Genomic DNA, 22631 nt, shown 5'->3' on the forward strand with positions numbered 1-22631 from the left:
TCACTGCTGTCCCAAGCTGCAGAGAGCATGACGTGGAAACTCCTGGCAGATAATGGCGGCATATGGAGCTTCATTAGCAGAGAAAAAGAGTGGGAGGGGTATTTAAATTTTAAATAAAACGTGTGTTGGATATAGGCAACACATGCAAAATAGATTCTTAGTGCCTTGTCACGCTGTGTATCACGAGTGTAATGTATGCGGTGTTCCCATTGTAAAGAATTGAGTTTTCAGGAGAAGCCTATTTTTTGCTTGTCAAGATGAAGCTGTAGCCGCCCTTGCCATCTTTCACGTGTCGTTGTTGCTCTGGTACATGTGCTGGTAGACTAGAACACTTGTAGACGGATGCGCTGCCCAGTCAGGCCTGGAAGAATTGCATCCCAGGCACGTACGATACTAGAAAAAACACAAGTACCACCATGTCTTCTGAACTTTGGTATCGACTTGGTACCTAAGTATTGCTTTCCTAGTTAGATATATGTGTCACATGTAAGCAAAGCAATGCCACTACTTGGAGGGTTTTGTTTTCTTCTTTTGTTTTCTGTCTCACACTCACTCACACATCTCTAATGTCTTTCCTCTCATCACCTCAGGTACAACCCCAAGCTCTCCATTCTCCAGCCACCCAGAGTCCCCCACTTTCCCATCCTGCTCGGGCTCGTGGAGCGACGAATGCACCATTTGCTACGAAAACGTGGTGGACACGGTCCTCTACGCCTGCGGACACATGTGTCTCTGCTACGCCTGTGGCCTCAAACTCAAGAAGATGGCCAACGCATGCTGCCCCATCTGCAGGAGAACAATCAAAGATATCATCAAGACCTACCGGAGCACGTAGACTTGTGTTAGATGATGTAATCGTATCGTCAGGTTCAGCTCAAGAGGTTTGTCAAAGCCATGTAAAGACTTAGTAACGACGGACGCAGCACAACTGAAAGCCCTGCTTGTTTGTGTGTGCAATCTGGCTCAGGTACTCTACAGCAGGACTTTAACCTCCATCATTAAACATTTTATCTATGTTTTGTCTAATGCACATTCTTGGAGAGCTCACAGTTCTGACCTGTGAGCTCTCAGTAAGATTCAACATACAATGTGATCAACAGAGACAAAGTATGTGCTACTGCAGGAACTGCAGACAGGATCGTGACCTACTATTGTCCAGCGACTCTGTGATTTGTGCATCTGTAGAAGAGAAAGAGTAATCTGAGGAGGCATGTGTCCTACTTCCTGCAGAGTATCCCTTCGTTCTGCTGGTGATAGCATGGCTGCTAGCTAGTTTTACAAGAAGTGAAATTGTCCAGAGCTGCGGAAGAAACAAGGAGAATAAATATGTGGTTTCACCAGCTGCTCCTCCGCTGCTTGTCAGAGTGCATTGGGTTTAAAAGTGTTGTTTTAGAGTAAGAATCAGTTCTCTACTGAATCTTAGCAAAAATCAACACGAGATCGTTTCATTTGACATTTCCCGAATATTTCCAGAGGCCAGTGAGGAATGAGTAAAAAGAAAAAGAGTTTTCGTGGTGAGAACTTTGCAGCCCTGCTAAAATGAGCTGTATTTTGAATGCATAGAGAAAAATACTCCTCCTGCAATAAAACACAACAGAATGCCTAAATCTAAAGGGTAAAGAATAAATAAGTAAAATGTTTTGTCTGATATCTCACTTCCTGCTGTGCTTCTGTGAATTTCAGGCCAGGCGAGATTGTGCGAAGGGTGAAAAAAGTGTGAACGTTGTCACCATAGAAGGTCACACTCACGGTGAATGAGGATGTAAATCATTGAAGGGGGAGCGAGGCAGGAGGTAGGCGAGAGGATGTTGTATGTTTGGGACAGAGACAGCGGAGGAAGGGGTACCTTTGTGGCGTGGGTCTGCACATCGTTTCGGCGCAAAGAAAGTGTTTGCTCACTCAGGCACACCCCATACATCAGAAGTTTGTATGAAAGCCTGTAAGATGTGGGACTTGCATGAGTTGCATGTCCTGCTTCCCGGCGGCCGCCCCCGCCGTCTCTGGCTGCTCAGTAAGCCGGCTGGATGCTGTGATTGGACTAAAGTCATCCAAATAAACATTGGTGGGCAGTGAGGTATTTTTAAAATGCTGAACGAGCACATAAAGGATGACGAATAAAGCTCTTCATCATCGCAAGAAACACATTAACCCACTATAAGTCAGAGATGGCTTTGCTTACTTCAGGTTACACACTTCTCTTTCATATGTACATTAAAAATAAAAATATTTGCTTTCAGTGACGTGTTTCAGCACCCTGTCTTCAAGTGGAAAAAAATCACACGAGTGCAGTCGGTGACAAGGGTGTAGCTTGTTATTGTGGGACATTGTGAGAATTTAATTTGCATATCAGTTTCTGAATGCTGCTCTCTCGTCTGTAAAAGCAAACTCCAAGGACATTTTCATTCGACTAATCTCATGCATTATGTACTGCTTTGAATTGTTGAGAAATACAAGCTATTTTCAGGTGTTACTTTGGCCTCGCTGAAACATTACGCAGTAATTTGTAAAGTGCTGATTTGTTTTCTTTTCAAGGTGTTGAAGCGTGTCATCTCGCCGCTGTGGAGGGAAAATTAGCAGTTATGTTTAACATTTGAGTCACAGTTACGTTTTCTTGTGTGCCTTTAAAAAGAGAAGTCTGGACAAGCTTTTGGTCTGCCGGGCTCCTCACTGTGAAAACCAGGAAGTTCATCTTAATTTCATCTTAAAGTCACTATTTCGTGGTCTCTGATGTGAGCAGGTGTAACCACACAATCTAGCGATACAAACATTTCAGTGTGCTTAATATCAGTGTGTGACTTTATTCACTGCTAAAGATGAAATGTTTAAATATCGCCTTGTCCCCTCTCTGTCACTGCATTGCATTATACTGGAATTTTGTTGTTGCTTGAGAGACGCTCAGCCTTTTACATTTCTACCTGTTTTTGTTTTTCCTTCCTGACCAAATATGACCTAGCAGAAATAAACCATTTGTGAAACATTTTTGATAGAAAAGTGGTATTGATGAGTGTAATATCAACTGTACATTATGAGGTCTATTTATTTTGTCAATGCTACTATAAAGAATTATCACTGTTTGTTTTATATGTATGGCTATAGTGTCCAAAATGAAAATATATTGTTTATTTTGTTGTTGCATAGGATTATAGGAAACTCTTTCCCCAGTGAAAGGCTCTGTGGATCTGTCCGCTGGTTTTCTCTCAAAGGAATGGTTTGACATTTTTGGAAATATGCATATCATAGATGAGAATAACAATAATAATGATAATGCATCTTATTTATAGGCGCCTTTCAAAGCACTCAAGGACACCTTACAAGACAGAAAAAAGCAGCAATGTATCCATACATCATAAAATCAATCATTTCAGTAATATACAATAAAAGTTAATAAAATGACTAGAAAATAAAATCCTTATAATTATCCTAAATATAAATATTAGGCATAAAATTGGCATCAGTGCAAGTCTCAATATGTGTGTCACCATAAATCAGACTAAATATGCCAGCTTGACGGGATTTTAAAGTGGATGCCACTCACATTTACTCAAGTACTGTAATTAAGTACAATTTTGAGGGACTTGTATTTCCAAATTATACTACTTTATAATAGTACTACTTATAGTTTTTTATCTGACAGCTGTCGTTACTTTGTGGATTAAAATTTTACACCCAACACACATCTTATAAAATATGACACACTGTTACAGAATACAGTACTCAAAAGAACACAGTGATTAAAATGATCTTTGACCCTGCTAAAACACTGAAATACTGCACGAGTAAAAATGATCGCAATATTGTGTATAATAATATAACACTGACGGTAGTACTTTCACTTTTGAAACTTCAGGGCAAATAAGTGCAATGTGTACTTTTATTTAAGCAAATTCTGGATGCATACTTGCAGAGTATTTTGACATTGTGTTATCATCGTGTAAATTATACGGTACTGTGCGACTATAAAATAACAATGTATCAAATGACCGTGTAAAAAGTGAGACAAAAGTGTGAAAAAGGTCATTGGTACTGATGAACCTGCCGAGAATTATCACCCGAAACGGCAGACAGACACTAGCTGGGCAACATAGTGGAGCGTTTGGTTGGTCTTTGTGGTATTTGTCACGCCCTTCCTTCACTGTGATTGGATGGCTGAATAACCTGTAGTTGAATGTCTTTCAGTTCCTGGCTATCAGAAGAAAAAAAGACAACACCAAACATGCAATGCTCAGCACGAAAAAGATGCTCAGCATGTTGTCGTCATGTCGCCGGCGTAGTGTCAATATGCAGCAATCCCATTGCAGAGAATTAAAGAAATATACTGGCCTCAAAATAAATTAATAAATCCTTGGTGGACACGGCCCCTTAGGCAGCTAAAGAGCCAGATATTTCCCTCAGGAGTTGGTGGAGACCAAAAACAGAGTTTAAATTTGAAGCGAAATTCAGCAGCCAGCTAACTTAAAGTAGCATAAAGACTGGAGACAGTCAGCCTGGCTATTGTCCAGGTAACAAAATCCACCTACCAGCACCAAAAGCTCACAACACCCTGGAGTCTCCACTGGTCTTTGCCAAAAAAATAGTGTGTCCAAGTCTAATACATCACCCCCCTTAAAACAGCGACTTTTTTTAAACATGCAATGTGTAATTTTGTGAGCATTAGAGGTATTTGTAAGAGGATTTCGTTACCTTAAAAAAGTCTTTATGCTAAGCTAACCCAATGCTAGCGGTGGCCACTTATTGGGCAAGTATGGGAGTTGTATAATCTCTATCAAGTCAACATTAATTTATTACATAAACAATCATACAAAGCACAGTGTGCAGTCAAATGCTTTTATGCCTATCTCTAGAAAGCAACCAACAAATAGGAAAAAAAATAAATAAAGAAAAATGTTTCACAAAAGCATACAATGAAACTATATAAGAGCAACTGTAGAGAAATGAGCAGTGAAACAATGAAACAGTGTGACCATGATGACTTTATAAAACAGATACAACACAGTGTATATTCCATGCTGTGTTTGGCAGGTGGATGCATTCAATTAATGAATTCTGAATTATGAGTTATGGCTGGTCAAAGTAATTGATTCAGGACTTTAGGATGGCCTGAGGGAATATTTTTATCCAACTCCTCACCAGAAAGCAAATGAGCCTATTTCCCAAGATGTCAAACATTTTCTTAAATGCCATATACTGAATTCGTGCTATTTAAAGGGACTAAATGTGTAGTTGGTGAAATGATGTTTGTCCTATTTGTGCATATTTAAATTCTATCTTGAGGCGTGAACACACTTCTGACAGCCTGTTTTTCAAATGTGACCAAATATTTGCAGTCCAACCAAAACAAAACCAGCAAGTAAGTGAAGGCAGACATTGTGCATTTTGGACAAGAGAATCAGCTCATAACTCGGGTTTCCTGGACTTGGGATTTCTATCAGTCATTTAAAAAACATTCTTAAGGTGTTTTGATTATGTTAAGTTTGTCAAATAAAGTTTAAGTCTGAATCACTGGCTTTATTTCTTATTTATGACATTTTAAAAAGGTACATTTTGAGCCCATGCAGCTGTTCTTTCTGTGCAAGAGAAAGCCTGTCCCCACTTTGACTCAAATTGCAATAAAAAGTTAAAGCTGACCATTTCCATTTCACAGCTACAGTCCTTATTATGTTTTATGCACAGCAGGAAACAAGTCAATCTGGCACAAAAGATGGGGAATGAGAGAGCATTAGTGCTATTACCTATTCCCAAAGTGTGCATTATACAAATGGTTGATACAACATATTGTAGCGCAAGAAAATTCAAATTAGGGAACAGTTAGAGAACAAAAAGGCAGCCATCTTTCAGACGCCGTACACAATCCCTCACCACAGTCAGTAGTATACTTGACTAACACCCCTCCATATACTACATGAATAACAAAGGCAAGGGCTTTTAGTAAACAGCTATAACTCACAGAGAAAGTGTTTAGAGTTGTGGTATGTAGACCTGGCCAGAGTGAACATCATCTGTTATTTACTACCCTGCGGGCCTGGCTCTAATGCAGCACTGTTTTATGCTGCACTCCAATAGGCACAAATACAGCCCATGACGTCCGGACATGAAACAGGCAGCAGAGGCTGCCGTTCATGGCCAAGTGTTCTCAGAGGTGAGAGGGAAATACACAGCCAGGATCTGTGACAGTGACACGAATACAGTATATCTCACTGGTGTCTGTGTACACACAGACTTTCCACTCAGACCTCTCAGTGAACCTGGCTGACGGCCTTCTGAAGGCTTAAGGGCTTGGCAGACTTGTTTGAGCTGTGTTGTGGTATCTCTTCGAGACAGCTGTTTGGTCAAACACACACACCGTCTATTAAGGTATCAAATTTGTATTCCAAAAAAGCACAACGCTATCGATTTTGAATTTCAACTAGACATCAGACAGTTGGAGTTTGAGTTTGTTCCTCTGTTGTAGTTAAGGCTTTAAGCTCTCTGTGTTCAGCGTGATGTAAAATCCTTTCCTCAGTGAGATTTGCAGTGTCCAGGGACACACTGTGAGGAGAAGTGCAATTATATTTAAAAAGTACAACTTTGTTCATAGTGCAAAATATCAATTGAGAAGTCTTGCCCCTGCATTATCTAATTACTGTGCTGATGAAGACAGAGGTGAAGGTTATTGTGATGCTGTGCTCAGTCTGCAGTGAGAGGCTGAGTGCTGCTGCCCTCCAGAGGCCAGAAACAGCTACAGCACCTTCAGCAGAGCACAGAGAAAACCTTCAAAGACAAAACTACCAGCTATGAGGGATGAAATCAGAAAAGTGTTCAGTGAATGTGATAGCATAGACATAGATTTCGCCAAGGAAACAGGGGACACGTCCATCTCAATATTTAGAACATCTGCATTCATCCCCCACATCATAACAAAGTAGCAGAGGGCTATTGTTTTGGCAAAATTTAAAAAATGTACAACCTGAGCTGAGCACAAACTGGTAAAATATTCACCAGAATGCAGGAAATTAGGCGACTAATGCTGAAAATTTCCTGGCACAGCACTCCCACACCACCTGTTCCTTACGTGTTCCCACCAATGTTGAAACAAAACTTAAGCCCTTGTTGGATAGGATGCACCTTTAAACTGCCCACTCAACATCCAAGCCTGTTCTCTAATAGCATACACTACATCGATTTGCAGAAGTGTGGACTCAAGTCACATGACTTAGACTCGAGTCACAAATTTGATGACTTTAGACTCAACTTGACAAAATCAAAAAAGACTTGAAATTGGATTTAACACCAATGACTCACTTCAACTTGAGCCCTTTGACTTGAAAGTAGTTAAAGGCTCTCTAAGTCTTCCTAAGCTTGAAAAGTTTTTGTCACATACAGCAAACATCTCCTCACAATCCGCTAGCTACATGTCCTCTGAATATGCTATGAAAAAGTCCGGTCTCTGTAGGCAGCCCAGGCTCCGCAAATGGCAACAAAAACATTTGGGTCCAGGCTGCACCAACCAGCCAGCGCGACACCAGCGAAAGCAAGCGCGCACACGTGAATGCGGTGCCCAGAGAGGGGAACTGCCCATTGGTCCGACAGCCCATTGTTCCAACCATATTAAACTCATTGTTCCAAAGTCCGTTCCGAAATCATCATGATGCCCTGTGGTTAAGGTCTGGTTACGTTTAGGCACAAAAACCACTTGGTTAGGGTCAGGAAAAGATCATGGTGTGGGTTAAAATGAAAAAAAAGTGACAAACACATAAGCCGTGAGCCTGCTCCGCCTCAAGCCGGTCGCGGCGCACCATGTGCCCGCCGCAAGCCGTTCAGCACCGCGGACAGTCGGACTAATGGGATGTCGAACCAATGGGCTGTCGAACCAATGACATGGACCCCCAGAGAGGCAGTTAGAGCTACAGGCTACAATGAGGCTAAAAGGCAAGCTAGCTCCGTTGTGTTTGATAACATTGTTGAACGTAAACGGAAGTGAAGTGTTTTTGTTGCCATTTGCAGAGCCTGGGCTGCCTACAGAGACTGGAATTTTTCACAGCATATTCAGAGGACATGTAGCTAGCGGATCATGAGGAGAGGTTTGCTGTATGTGACAAAAACTTTTCAAGTTTAGGAAGACTTAGAGAGTCTTTAATACCTTCCCCCAAAACAGATTAAAAATTATGTTATTCGAAAAGTGTGCCATGATAATGATGATGATTAATTCATTTCCTTTATATCCTCATTATTTTCTCATTTCCTCAACTAACCTTAATACGATTCAATTCCAGAAAGTTGATATTTAATTTCCCAGATGATGCACTTTGTTTGGATCAATAAAAAAAAGAAAAATAGTTTCATTCATGTTCAAAAAAATACTTGGTGGTCAACAAAAAATGAATTACGGTATGCAAAATGTGCAGGTTGAAAATTACAGATGGAGATAAAACTTTCAACTTTGTTAGGCATTTGAAGCTGCACAAAGAACAGCTGAGTTTTCAACAAACTTGTTTTGACAAACAAATACAAATCATTCATGACTTCTGTAAATTTAATTTCATTTGACTTGTTTAGAAGTCAAAACTCAAAGTTTAGGACTTGAGACTTGACTTGGGCTTGAGTGCAAAGACTTACAGGGTTCCCACATATTTCCATGGACAAAACTTTTTTCAAGACTTTTCAAGGACCCATAAAGGGTTTTTTTTCTTGCCCCACTTGCCCAGCGTTCACACACACAATTTCAGCTAGCTGCCAAGCAGGAAGGAAGAGACATACTCAGGGAGAAAATGACGAAACGTACGCGATGGTACACAAAAGGTCAAACACCAATGCATATTAGAGCTATGTTACATATTTACAGCTACAGAAACTTAATGTGCTGTTGACCTTACATTACGTGGACGGCTATCTATGAAATCCAATCACTTTTCCAGGTTTTCCATGACCATGGGAACCCTGATCTTGCAAAACGATGACTCAGTCCACCTCTGTCAATTGGACAGAGGACCCACAGTCTACATGCTACCGTCGCTTTTTTCCCCAGAGTTTTAAATCACGTCTAATGTTGTGGCTGACAGCTACCATTTCTAAGGTCAAGAGTGAAATTCAACATTCAGTATGCATTACATTCTTAGTTTTAGTTGACACCATAAAATACAGCAACCTGTGACACAATGACTGACACACCGCCTTCCCATCTCAGGTTATGAGCCACTTGGGGTGTCTTTATCTCACCTGCATCATCTTATATTTCCTTTTTCTTCCATATCTAACTCCAGTGATTTATCATTTGCAATAAACACATACTCCACACATGAGTACAAGCAGCCAAGCACAGACACACAGCCAGCAGACAAACATGGTATAAAGATGATCAACGGGCACCCATAACTTAGTTCCAAGCCAGTGAGTGTGGTATGAGATCCCAATGGAGGAAACAGCCAGCGGGATGGACATATTTCACATTAAATTCCTGTAGGGTGTAAATCTTATTATATTTCAAGCACCAAATCCAATATATCAGCAATATGCAGCATCTGCCGCTGAAACTGCATCAGAGTTTTGATTTGGTGTTTCTCTGATTATAGCTGAAGGTGATAATATTGTAGCCTACAACTCCGCAATGGATACTTAAGCCTCTGCTTTGTCAGTTGATGCTATATTAAGCAGCCTAGTGACCACAGAATGAAAGCTGTCTACACCACAGTCACACATGCAGGTTCCTCTGAAGCAGAGGAGGCCAATCAAAGTGAACTGTGCCGCTATCTGGCTCATTGCTATGTATAAGAACTGAAAGGGGTGTCAGGCAACCAAGTGTGATGTAATTTATTTGCATAACAGCATCCAGCTGGTCAAACACTTGAGCTGTATTGCATATGCACAGATGTGAGTTTACACTGGATATAAACACATTCAATATTGAGACCCTCTACTTCCTCCTATGCAGAAAGCTTTTAATGCAACACAACCGAGAGGCTTAACATCAGCGGTGATTATGGCCTGTGATAAGTTTTCATTATAGTGTTTATTATACGCCACATTAATTTGCAATTAATTCAGCAGATGATTAGTACTCCCTTCTCACATGACTTTCATAAACAGTAGTGCCACACAAAACGCCACATGTGGAGCATTAAAGTCCAATTAAAAACCCTTTTATTTGACTGCAACAGCATAAACGTGTGCTCTGTAAATCACTTGTCCTGTGTTCACCTTTGAGACATTAATCAGGAACCAAGAGGATCACACTCAGGCCTGTATATTTAGATTTCATGATTGCTTTGCAAGAGCTACAAACTCTGAACAGCAACCAACATTAACTTCCCTGCTAAATTCTCCTTCATAACTTACAAACACTGACACACACTCACAGGTAAAAGTGCACTGCTTGCATCAGTCTGCAGGCCATATTATTAGCACATTAGCTGCTCAGCTGCAGCACATTAAACAGCATGTAAACTAACTTGCATAAGTCACTTGGGTCCATTTAGATGCTGGTGTGGTTCTTACTCTTCAATATAACTAGCAGCATGCTGTCTGTCCAGGATATGTAAATACATATATGTAGACCACAGAGCAAATTTGTTCACTTTGTTGTTGACTTTGCTGTCAGTCAAACAAATACACGCACCTCCAGAGTTGTCAAAGCTGACATTATGTTTGACTACACTTGGGGATAACTAAATGTGATTCAAACTGGGCATAAAACATACATTCACCGGTCACTTTATAAGGTACACCTTGCTAGTACCAGGTTGGACCCCTTCTACCTTCAGAAGTGCTTTAATTCTTGGTGTCATAGATCCAACAAGGTGCTGGAAACATTCCTCAGAGACTGTGGTCCATATAAACATGATAGCATCACACAGTTGCTGCAGGTTTGTCGGCTACGCATCCATGATGAGAATCTCCCGTTCCACCACATCCCAAAGGTGCTCTATTGGATTGAGATCTGGTGACTGTGGAGGCCATTGGAGTACAGTGAACTTTGTCATCAGAAGATGGGCTCACTGTGGTCATAAAGGGATGGACACGGTCAGTGTGACGACCCCTCCCTCTTTGGTGGTTGTTCCTGTGGTGTCTTTTTTCTGCTCCCCTGCAGGATGCAGGCCGGTGTGCAGAGGTGTGGCTGGAGGATGAGCCACACTTGAATCCAGTTTCCTGATTAAGCCACTGGGTCTATATAGAGGGCTGGATGTGTCAGTTACAGTCTCTCTCTGCCCCTGGCTAACAGGGTTGTTTTGTTATGTTAGTTTGATTTCTTTTTCCCCCACACTCACCTACACCACACATTCATTCCACCCAAGCACTCCCTACATCACTGATAATACTGATAATACTGATTTACACTTTTCACCTTTTTCAGTGATGTTTAAAAGAATTACTTGCGTGGTTCATGACAGTCAGCAACAATACTCAGGTAGGCTGTGGTGTTTAAACCATGCTCAGCTGGTACTAAGGGGCCCAAAGTGTGCCAAGAAAATATCCCCCACACCATTACACCACCACCACCTGTCTGAACCGTTGATACAAGGCAGGATGGATCCATGCTTTCATGTTGTTTACGCCAAATTCTGACCCTACCATCTGAATGTGGCAGCAGAAATCCAGACTCATCAGACCAGGCAACGTTTTTCCAATCTTCTATTGTCCAGTTTTGGTGAGCCTGTGTGAACTGTAGTCTCAGTTTCTTGTGTGGCCGGGGAGTGTACATAACAATATACTCTCTGCCTTTTATGTGTTTTTATCTGATTCACAATCAGTTTTGGATTTTATCAAATAATACAAATATAGACAAAATAAATGACAACACTAACAGATCTACAAAAACAATACACATTATTTTTAGTGGTATTTTTGCCTTTTATGTCCAAACGGGTTTCCTACAACTTGTTCAACATCAAATTCAATAACTTTTCAAGGACTTTTCAGGCCCAATTCCCCAAACTTTAAGGACCCAACGCAGCATAGTTTGAGACACCAATCAAGGTTAATTAATGGTATAACACTGAGAAATTTTATAATGAGAACTAGCCAGCTTTACAGATGTTCACCGACAACAATTAAGAAGAGACAGATGCTTAGATGTGCTAACACTTTTCAACTGTGCTTTGGTAGATGGTGGCAGACATTATTAAAAGAACTTCAGTTTCTATTTCTGCACACAATAAATTCAAGCACTGCAATGACCTATGTCTTTTCATATCTGTTTCAAAAAAACTGATGTTTTTTTTCTCTAAAATTCACAAACCTTTAAAGATTTCAAGGACCTTTGGGAACCCTGTTGAAAGCAGAGAGAGGTGACAGAAATTAAAGAGGGAGGACAAGCGATAATTAGGTTCCCAGCCTGCAACTGAACTGGGGACATTGTGATTATGTTGTTGTTTTTTTTATTAGGTACATCTGTTCAACTGCTTGTTAACGCAAATAGCTAACCAACCAGTCACATGGCAGCAACTCAATGCATTTCGGCACATAGACATGGTCAAGAAAACCTGCTGAAGTTCAAACTGAGCATCAGAATGAGGAAAAAAGGTGATTTAAGTGACTTTGAATGTGGCATGGTTGTTGTATATTTCAGAAACTGCTGATCTACTGGGATTTCCACACACAGCCATCTCTAGGGTTTACAGAGGATGGTCTGAAAAAGAGAAAATATCCAGTGAGCAGCAGTTCTCTGGGTGAAAATGCCTTGTTGATGCCAGAGGTCAGAGGAGAATGGCCAGACTGGTTCAAGATGATAGAAAGGCAACAGTAACTCCAATAACCACTGGTTACAACCAAGGTCTGCAGAAGACCATCTCTGAACCAACAACTAGAGATGTACCGAAACCACTTTTTCCTTCCCTATACCGATTCCAATCCCTGAACCTTAGGTATCTGCCGATACCGAGTACCGATCCGATACCAGCGCATAAAATAAAAATGGATGGGATATGAATTGTTGCATGTCTCAACTCCTAAAACTCTATGTGAAATATTAAGAAATGAATACATAATAGTAGAATGAATGCCATAAAACTTTTTATTATTATTATCCAGTGTTGACACAGATCAAGACAGGTTAAAGTACAGCCACACAATTTGCTTTTAAAACTCTGCTCCGTTTCCGTTTCGTTTGCCTCTAGCGTGCGTATGCGTAATGACGTGAGGCATTACGTGGTATCGGATTGGTCATAGGCTGTACTCGCCGATACCCAATACCGCATTTTAGGCAGTATCGGAGGCATTTCCAATACTGGTATCGGTGTCGGTACAACTCTACCAACGACACGTCCAACCTTGAAGCAGATGGGCTACAGCAGCAGAGGACCACACCAGGTGCCACTCCTGTCAGCTAACAACAGGAAACTGAGGCTACAATTCACACAGGCTCACCAAAATGTGACAACAGAAGACTTGAAAAACGTCTGCCTTGTATCAACAGTTCTGGCTGGTGGTGGTGGTGTAATGGTGTGGGGGATATTTTCTTGGCACACTTTGGGCCCCTTAGTACCAACTGAGCATGGTTTAAACACCACAGCCTACCTGAGTATTGTTGCTGACCGTGTCCATCCCTTTATGACCACAGTGTACCCATCTTCTGATGGCTACTTCCAGCAGGATAACGCACCATGTCACAAAGCTCAAATCATCTCAAACTGGTTTCTTGAACATGACAATGAGTTCACTGTACTCCAATGGCCTCCACAGTCACCAGACCTCAATCCAATAGAGCACCTTTGGGATGTGGTGGAACGGGAGATTCTCATCATGGATGTGCAGCTGACAAACCTGCAGCAACTGTGTGATGCTATCATGTTTATATGGACCAAAGTCTCTACAGGAATGTTTCCAGCACCTTGTTGAATCTATGTCACGAACAATTAAGGCAGTTCTGAAGGCAAAAGGGGTCCAACCTGGTACTAGCAAGGTGTACCTAATAAAGTGGCCTCTACGTATGTAAGCTTTTAATGTGATACATAACAGTAACGGATCATTAGTTACTAATAGTGGTACACATGTCTAAAACCTAAACATTACTAGCAGTAATTCAACTGTATGAAAAAACTATTGTATCCCTTTCACATTATCATTATTGTTAGATAACATCCGGCTTACAGTCCACACATAACAACATATTTGGAGCGGGTGGTGCTGATGAAGGGGTACTTGAGTTTGTCTGACAGCGCTGTGGGAGTAGTCTACATCAAAGAAACAATGTACACTCCTAGTGTGTGGGTAAACAGTGGCTATGAGTGATGACAGTGTGAAAAAACAAGACAGAAAAAAGAAAGTACTAATGATTGTTCAAAAGTGCATTTATTTATTTCATTCTTTTGGCACTTCAGTTATCATCACTGGTCACACAGTTAACATAAAACAAAAGTGAGCATCCCAGTACAACTGCAGCTGAAGAGTTATGTCAAATTTACTGCCCAGCAGAAATTCAAAATGTTATCATTATTAATAGAGCAGTGCTTAGAAATGTTGAAGCGGCTGTGACATTGTTTTTTTATCAGTAAATTTCTTAGAATAAAAATAAAATAAGTAATAATATGATTTTTAAGTAATGAATAAATATATATTTTTCACTGACGTTAGGGAGGTTTTAATTTTGGAAAATTAGCTTCTGAAATGAAAACAAAAAAACTTTTAAGGGGGAAAAAAAAATCAGGATTTGTTTTTATATTTAAGTGTAAGAAATACTGTGATAATCAGAGATGCTCACAAATTGTTTCATTAGGACAATATTACACAATTAAATGGATAAAATACTTCACATAAAGGTGACATACAGTATAAAGAGATATTAAAAAAAAAACATGCAAACAGACAGCACCAAGGTGAGACTAACACAAAGCAGCTTTGGCAACGACTGAGATTTTCTTTACGGTAAGGAGGAGAAAAAGGTTTAACTTCAACAGCTCAAGGCATCGTCAATATAATGAATCATTTCAAACATGCAGTAAGCTTTAAAATGCTTTAAAAAGTTTGTTTGTTTGTTTCTTAAAAAATTACATTATAAACTTACAGAGAGAGTCAGAGTGGACACAAAATGATCTTAGTTCAAGTTAAAGGTAACCACTGAAGAAAATCATTAAATCATTCTTCCGCGCTCTGGTGTTCTCGTTGGCTGCGTCTCTAAGTCCCAATATATTGCTCCTAATGCAACGTCTCAGGCACTGTATCATGAAGACTCATTTTACCAGATGTCTTGTTTCATTTCAAAGTCACAATTTGATCTGGCTGCTTGTTTTGGCAAAGGTACCGGGTAAGATTTCAATCCTTACTTAACGTCTTAAGGTTAGCCTTTTTTTTTTTTTTTTTCACAAAATAAATCTGTTTGAGTAGTCTTTACACGCATGTTCAGAGTTCTGCCAGCTCCACACATGAGTGCTAGTGCTTTTTCTCGAGGTAATTTGAGGGAACCCATCCTTTCCTTGGTCTGCCATTGTCCAGAACCTTGCAGTACCACCATCCATTGGGGTTTCTGTCCAGGACCTCCAGACTCGTCCCCTCGGGGAATCCCATGGTCTCCTCGTCACCATGGTAATCTGCTATGGAGACGTACACCTCTCTGAGGTTGTTGTGGATGATGTGGGGCTTGGGTTTCACTGTGGATACAGGGAGGGCATTCTTTTGAGAGCTGAGGCCAAGAGATTCAGAGCTGCCGGTACCGGATCTGTTCCTGTTGGGCAGTGCTATGTTGTTGGGTGGCACGTTGCGTGGCACAGTGCCGAAGGAGGCATTGCGTCGCACTGTGGGGCTGGCACGAGGGTGGTCCGTGGAGTTGAGGGACTCGTTTCTCCTGAGAGAGCCAACAGGGCTGGGGCCGTCCCTGATCGGAGCTGATATGAAGACAGACTGAGGTCTGACAACCTGCTGCTGTTTGGTGCTATTCTGTTTCCGTGAGCCGAACAAGCCAATGGGTTTGGAGAGGCCACCTGGAGGCTTGGAGGGGATGGGTGGGGTGATTTTCTTTAGGTTTTGGTTGATGTTGTTCAAAGCCTGCACCCTTTGTTCATTCTTCTCAAGGCTGTTGGACTTGCTGAGGCTTCCAGGTTTAGTCGGGGTGCCGTCAGATTCAGACCCTGCCATGTCATCTTGTTGCCTGACAGGCTCCAGAAAGTAAGTCGGAGCCCAACCCTCTGTGTCTCCCCAGCGGATATACCACCAGCCACTCTCCTGCTTCTCCAACACCTCCACCTCCACTCCAGCAGGGAAGCTGAGCTCTGACTCTTGGACTTTCTCATAGGGATCTGTGGTACGATACAGGTTGCAGCCTTCCAGGTCCGAGTCTCCCCTGCTGCCTTTAGAATAGATGGAAGAGAGATCGGATGTGCTCTGAGAGGAGAAGGAGTCCTCTGAGGAGATGACTGAAGCTGTCTCAGAGTCCTCACCTTTAGCTTTGGTGCCATTCTTCAGCTGCCCTGTTGGCCGCAGCTGTCTTCTCAAGGTGCTGATGTCCATCTTCTCTGCACTCGACGCCTTGGCTAGTTGTGGTTTAGGCCTCACCACTGGCTTTGGTTTAGAGGAGGACTTGTTGGAAGATGATGCTTTTCCGTCCTCTTGGTCTTTCTTAGTTCTGGACAGATCTGGGGTGGACTCAGTGGAGGCAGATTTAGGACTGGATGCCTCCTCAGCTTTGGTTGAAAATGGGCTCCCATTCAAGTCGATCTTGAGCTTGTTACCTGCAGGTCTCCACCCACCTGATGTCAGGTTTGCAGTCTTGCCAGTTTCTGACAAGACACTTGTCTTGGAGGAATTTGAGTCCCTGCTGCACTGTCGCTCTGGCGTCTCCCTGAGGGGCCGGAATCCGTCATTCTCATAGATACACTCTTCCTCCCCTTCCGCCTCCCCCTCTGCCTCATGGCCATCTTCAAATGAGATCTTGAAGGAGGCGCTGTGGAGCGATGAAGCCGGAGAAGGCTTGGAGGACAGGTGGGATCCCTTCTCGGAGGAAGTGTCCTCAGTTTTTACATCCACCAAGGAACCTTCTCCCCTCAGAAACTCAAACTCAGACTCCATGTCCAGATCGCCAATGGCAGGGACGTCATATTCTGGCTCTTCATACACTGGCCTTCCAGGAGACACAGGGGACTCTGGAGCTTCAGAGCCGGGGCTGCTGGGAGGTGCTGTCTCCACTGAGTCTTGTTTTTTGACAGGGGGAGCTGGGGGTGGAACTTTTGGGCGGCACAGAGTGCTTGTTCTACGATTCAGGTTGGGCTTTTTACGTTTGTCAATGTAGGAGCAGGGAGCCCAGCCCTCCTTCTCTCCTATCTGGACGTACCACCAACCACCAGAGTTCTTCTCAATGACCTAAAATACATATTAAAAAAAGAATATTTTCTTTATATGACAGCATTTTTAAACATTTCAATTCAGAGTTTCTCTAGGACAAGACAGTTGTTATGGAGCTATGATGAATAAATTGATACAGCAAGATATCTACTGTATGTCTTGTGACTGTAGTTTATCTTGAAGAGGAGTGCTTACCTCTGCTTTCTGTCCTCCATTGAAGGTGATCCCATCAGATATACAGGACTGGAAATCTGCGATGGTGTAATACTCTGCTTCAACTGTAGGGGCCTCTGGTGGGGAGGGCAACTGAAATCCCTGAACACAAAAGAAATTGGCACTGTTAGATGTACCGTCAGTGTTAGAAGGTAAGACAAAGGTACTCAAGTACTATACTTGCAACCAGTTTTGAGGTACTTGTGCTTTACTTGAGTATTTACATTTCACGCTATTTTAAATTTGAGAAGGGAAATATTGTACTTTTTACTCCTAAATTTGTCTGACGGCAGTTATTACTTTTAAATGAAGATGTTACATTAACAAGCATATGATACATTTCCCAGCCCTCTTGGCTTGCAGCCCCCTACAAAACAAAAAACAACAGTATCTGATTAGGGCCCCTTGTCATATTTCAGAAGTCTAGAGTTATGAGCTGTTGGTATTTCCACAACAACAGATTTCACAGTTAAACCTCTCAGATGGTTTCAGTTAAATAATTATTTTAGTAACATTTTATGGCAAAACTTTGTTTTTTCTTCTTTTCTACCCCATTAATCTTCTCGAGACCTCTCAGATTCAACTTGTGAGACATGGGATGGGGCCTGACCGCCAGCGTGGGAACCTCTACACTAACACGCCTAACTTTATAAAGTAGTAAAAACTAACTCTATTTTGACCATCTGCTGCAGTAAAAACGTGCTTACACACTGATGCCTTAGAAACAATCTAATAATGTCATGTATAAATGTCATGTGTTCTTTGACCTTTGATACTTTGAGGATATTTTTCTAATAACACTTCTAATTAAGTGAGATTCTCAATGCAGAACTTGTAATGAAAAGTTTTTACACTAATGGATAAGTGCTTTTATTTAAAGGTCCGGTGTGTGGGATTTGGTGGCATCTAGTGGTAAGGTTGCAGAATTAAAACTTCTCCTGTATGCCAAGTGTTAAGTGCCCGACACAAAAACGCAAATGGCCCTATGTAGAGCCAGTGTTTGATTTGTGTGTTCTAGCTACTGTAGAAACAACGTGGCAGACTCCGTGGAAGAGGACCCGGTCCATATGTAGATATAAATGGCCCCTAAATCCTACACACTGGACTTTTAAGTCAATAATCTGGATATGTCTTCCACCAATGCTTATTGCTTGCTGTTTATAGTCTGTACAAAGAAAACATCGCAGATATCAAACTCCTGTGCAAGGCCTTTAATCAGAGAGATGAATGACTAGAAGGATGAATGGATGGCTAAAATATCAAACACACTTACCAAGGTTGCATCTCTTCGAGGAGGAGGTTTTTGCCTGAGAACTGGGGAACCTGTAAAATAATACACAGAGAAAAAAACATTTCAGAGGACACATTCAAAAAGAATGAGATTTTTAAAAAAGCTTGATGCATTCACAGTGATCTGACTAACCAATTTCCACCCGATGAGGGGCGATGCGAGCTACAGCTGGCGAGGCAGGCTCTGCTTTACTTTTTCCATCCTGGAGGGTATTAACAGGGCTGGAGTCAGCACATGGGATTGGCAGGCTGATCTCCTTCTTGGCCACCTGGGGGCTCTCTGGGACTCCTTCAACCTGCACATCTTTCTCACTCAAAGCTTTCTTGTTGAGCAGGTTACTGATCTCCATGATGTTTCCAATGATCTCCACCGGGCCCGTCACGGTCTTCTTGCGGGGAGAGAGATCATCCTTCATCTTCTTCAGGTAAGAGGCTGGAGCCCAGCCCTCTTTATCCTGGTACCTGTGGAGTAAGTTGGTAAAGATAAAAGGCATCATCATTTGTAATGAAAGAGGTAAAAAGGGTCTAAAGCAGGGGAGCAGAAGTTTACCTGACAAACCACCAGCCTTCCAGATTCTTCTGAATCACCTCCACAATGACACCTTTCTCAAAAGCAATTTCATCCTTGCCCTCGCTGGTATAGGGCTGCACTGTTATGTACTTCTCTTCTGCCAAAGCAAGAGCAGAGAAAGACAACACAGCTAAGATTCCAGGGGCTGTGAAAACAAAATAATCACTGGAAAAGAAAAGGAAATGTATATTCTATTAATCCTTTCTATAGGCTTTATATATTTATACAATCATACTGCAGTACTGAGAGATAAGGGTTAACAAATATAGAGTGATAGATTCACTTGTGATTCACTGGCACCAGTTTTATGATATGATACTGGAGCAGACATGTATCTGTTTCTTTAACACATACTGGATCTGTTCTGCTTTCTGGCAGTATGTTCAGCTGCCAGATGTGTGAGTGGATGTGCTGTGTGTTTTAAAATCTTCTTTGGCACAAGATATTGGTCTATAATTTTCTTTTTGAAACTAAAAGAGAACTTTATAATGCAGTAAATAACCAGAGAACATAACACATTCTTGCACTGAGAAGAAGTATTTTGCTTTCGCACCAGTATGTATTTCTTTGATGTTACACAGATGTGATGTCCTGTGTGTTAAATTGTTGTTTTGCAATATATCACATAGAAAAGAATCAACTCTCTGATTAGTCATCACACCTAATTCTTGATTTATGCTTGATACATCCACAAGGGTACCAAATGTCTGCATGGCCAAAGTGATGTCTCACCATCAACACGCCCTTTCCCATGCGCAAAATTTGTTTTAATCTAGGATGGCGAAAGCATGACCCACCCTACTCTCCCTCTGGTTAGTAGTCATTGCCTTTGTGGGTTGGGTTGATTAGACTTAGGCAAGAGAAGTGTCATTGGTTCTGGTGAGAATACCACAGTTATCCAATCAGAGGCGGAGTAGGGCAGAGTAGGGCGGGTAACCTTAAGTGCTGCGTGGCGGGTTTACGCCTGCCTGTGCATATCAATATTTTCTAATTAGACTGGTGGAGAAACAGAAGAACCATGCTGTAGACATCAGTTTGGGAGAACATCAGTCCATAACAAGGAGAAACCCGCACAGGCTATAAAACTTTCGGTGCGTTCCGAATCGCATACTTTTTCTTTTTACTTTTAGTAGGTACTGCAGCCGCCCTTAAAATGTACATAATGTTGCACACATTATGCGCACAATTGGGACATACTACTGTCTTCTTACATTACGCCCTGAGCAGTACGTTTTTTTCTGTTTCCACTGTGAAAAGTTGTGGATGGTACCAACAGAACCGTTCCGTATCGTTCCCATTTTTGGTCCCCCCCTCTGTTGGGGTACCTAGCACACAGATCTGGTACTGAACGGTCGAGCTGTGAACACTGCAGTCTGTTGATTGGTCAATAGCGGACGGTCAATCTGCTCAGGGCTGAGCTGTGGCTGGTTTTGAGGCTCATGTAACCACTGTTCATACTGTGGAGAGTTTTATTAGTAGACTAACTATAAAATGAAGTTTTGCTGCCTCTTGCAGCAGCTGGAGTTGGAGAAAAAATTACTTAATTCGCTGGGCCGACTGCCGACGACTTTTAAGGTGGAACGTTAACTTATAATGTTACTCAGTGTATGAGTTGACTACCTGAATCCATCAACACACCTTAAATTTCACTGTGACAACTTTGACCATAACTTTATTTTTTATATGACATACACTTTTGGTAATGAGTGGATCTTCAAGCATTTATATATCAATTTCGGCCAAGTTATGTGAACTGCATATCTTCTAACCCTCACTCGGAGCAAAAAAAACAAAAAAGGGTTGCAGTGCATCAGGCTACAGCAACACTAAAGCCCTGTGCTTGCCTAAGAAGGACTAAATGCACAAACCCCCATTTTTAAATATCCCATTCAGAGAGACTCTCACTATAGAATGTGCAACCCTGTTCTGTGGACGACAGACGAGGTGTAGACTGATCAATGAGGAAATACAGTGACTGCTGGATGGAGCAGTGACTCCGCCCACATTTAGGAGTACTGTTTGCAGTGGAAACGCTAGGGTCTAGGTACCATGTCTGAAGGGTTACTTTTGGTTCCAAAGGTACCATATCGAAAGTGTTTGGTGGAAACGGGGCTTTAGTGATGTTATGTAGTTTACCTTCAAAGTTATAACAGCACAGATTGTAGATTCGAACATATTATCTCCCCTTCCTTTCCTGTTATCTCTCTACCATCACCTGTCCAACTGAGTCTATAAAAATAACTACTTCTATGTGTTTTCCTCTAAATATAATCATACGTACTGCTGCATAATATTTACTACTTTACCATAACTAATACACCACTAGTACTCATTACGGGTATTGACCGAGGGGAGCGATGGCACACGGGTCCAGCTAGAGTCCTAACAGTGTCCTTGGCCATGTGACAGCGAGCATCTCCCAACTCAGCACATAATAGAGAGCGGAGGCTCCATGCTGATTTATGCATTCCCATGAGGCCAAGGGGCAGAGCAAAGACATCATTTCCTGTCATTACACTAATTCCTGTCTAAACACAGACAGCACTGGGAGAGGAGGTGTGTTCAAAAGGGAGAAGAGCACATAAAAAAAGCTCTATATGCCGTCCTCCCAGTGGGTAAACAGGAAGCAACATTCTGGTGACAAATTTTCCCTTTCTCCACCCGTTTCTGAGGTTGTGTAGGAGCAGCATGGTTGTGGGATAGTAAATCCCTTCACTTGCAAAAGCTATAGTAGTCTCGGCGGGTAAAGATATTTCTGTATGCTTTATTTTCCTTTTTTTCCTGGTTCTTCCGGCCTCTTTGTGTCGCGGCTGGTAAAACGTTTTCCTCTCACCAACCTCTTTCAAAACAATATCCAGCAGTGCAATGGAGGGAAACTCTGAATCAGATGTTATGTTAACCACAACATGCATCGCCTGCATCAGTGTTATAAATTATTCTTGTGGAGTCAGCAAAATATCTGTCTCTTTTTTTTTTTTTTTTTTTTTAAACACAAAGCAGGATTTCAGTCATAGGGTGGAAACAGCTCTCTCTCCACTCCAGAGAGCTGCATCCACTGCCAAGCGTTAAGTTTGGGGCTGAACTCAATAGCTTATCCTCACTCCACTGTCAGCAATCCAAATGCATCTCCTGTGAACGAAAAAAAAACAAAAACCCTTGGCCTTGGTTGGAGGAACATGTGCAAGTTTGCGATTGAGAATGTCCTGCTAATAAGCCTTTTTGTTTATCTGTCAATATCGGTTGCTATCTGCACCCAGCTTGATAAAAGTCTGTTTCTACCACACGTCGGTGAAACACACATTCATTAAAAAACTAC

The 22631-nt window shown here is 41.8% G+C and overlaps 2 protein-coding genes across 3 annotated transcripts in view; one reads left to right on the plus strand and one right to left on the minus strand.

Moving 5' to 3' along the window:
- Nucleotides 1-5421, plus strand: part of LOC125903272 (E3 ubiquitin-protein ligase NEURL1-like) — a 42350-nt gene extending 36929 nt beyond the window's left edge. Inside the window, exon 6 of the mRNA XM_049600094.1 lies at nucleotides 591-5421. Coding sequence (XP_049456051.1) covers nucleotides 591-835 — 245 coding nt within the window. The 3' untranslated portion in view covers nucleotides 836-5421. The remainder of the gene's footprint in view (nucleotides 1-590) is intronic.
- Nucleotides 5422-15217: 9796 nt separating this feature from the next.
- The window catches only part of LOC125903269 (SH3 and PX domain-containing protein 2A-like), a 62514-nt gene continuing 55100 nt past the window's right edge, over nucleotides 15218-22631 (minus strand). For both annotated transcript variants that reach the window (XM_049600088.1, XM_049600089.1), the window contains 5 exons: nucleotides 19295-19412; nucleotides 18878-19206; nucleotides 18728-18777; nucleotides 17437-17556; nucleotides 15218-17259 (listed from right to left, as the gene is read on the minus strand). In XM_049600088.1, the coding sequence (XP_049456045.1) occupies nucleotides 15337-17259; nucleotides 17437-17556; nucleotides 18728-18777; nucleotides 18878-19206; nucleotides 19295-19412 (2540 nt within the window). In that variant the 3' untranslated portion in view covers nucleotides 15218-15336. The remainder of the gene's footprint in view (nucleotides 17260-17436; nucleotides 17557-18727; nucleotides 18778-18877; nucleotides 19207-19294; nucleotides 19413-22631) is intronic.

This window comes from Epinephelus fuscoguttatus, linkage group LG16 (genome assembly GCF_011397635.1).
Source record: "Epinephelus fuscoguttatus linkage group LG16, E.fuscoguttatus.final_Chr_v1".
NCBI lineage: Eukaryota > Metazoa > Chordata > Actinopteri > Perciformes > Serranidae > Epinephelus > Epinephelus fuscoguttatus.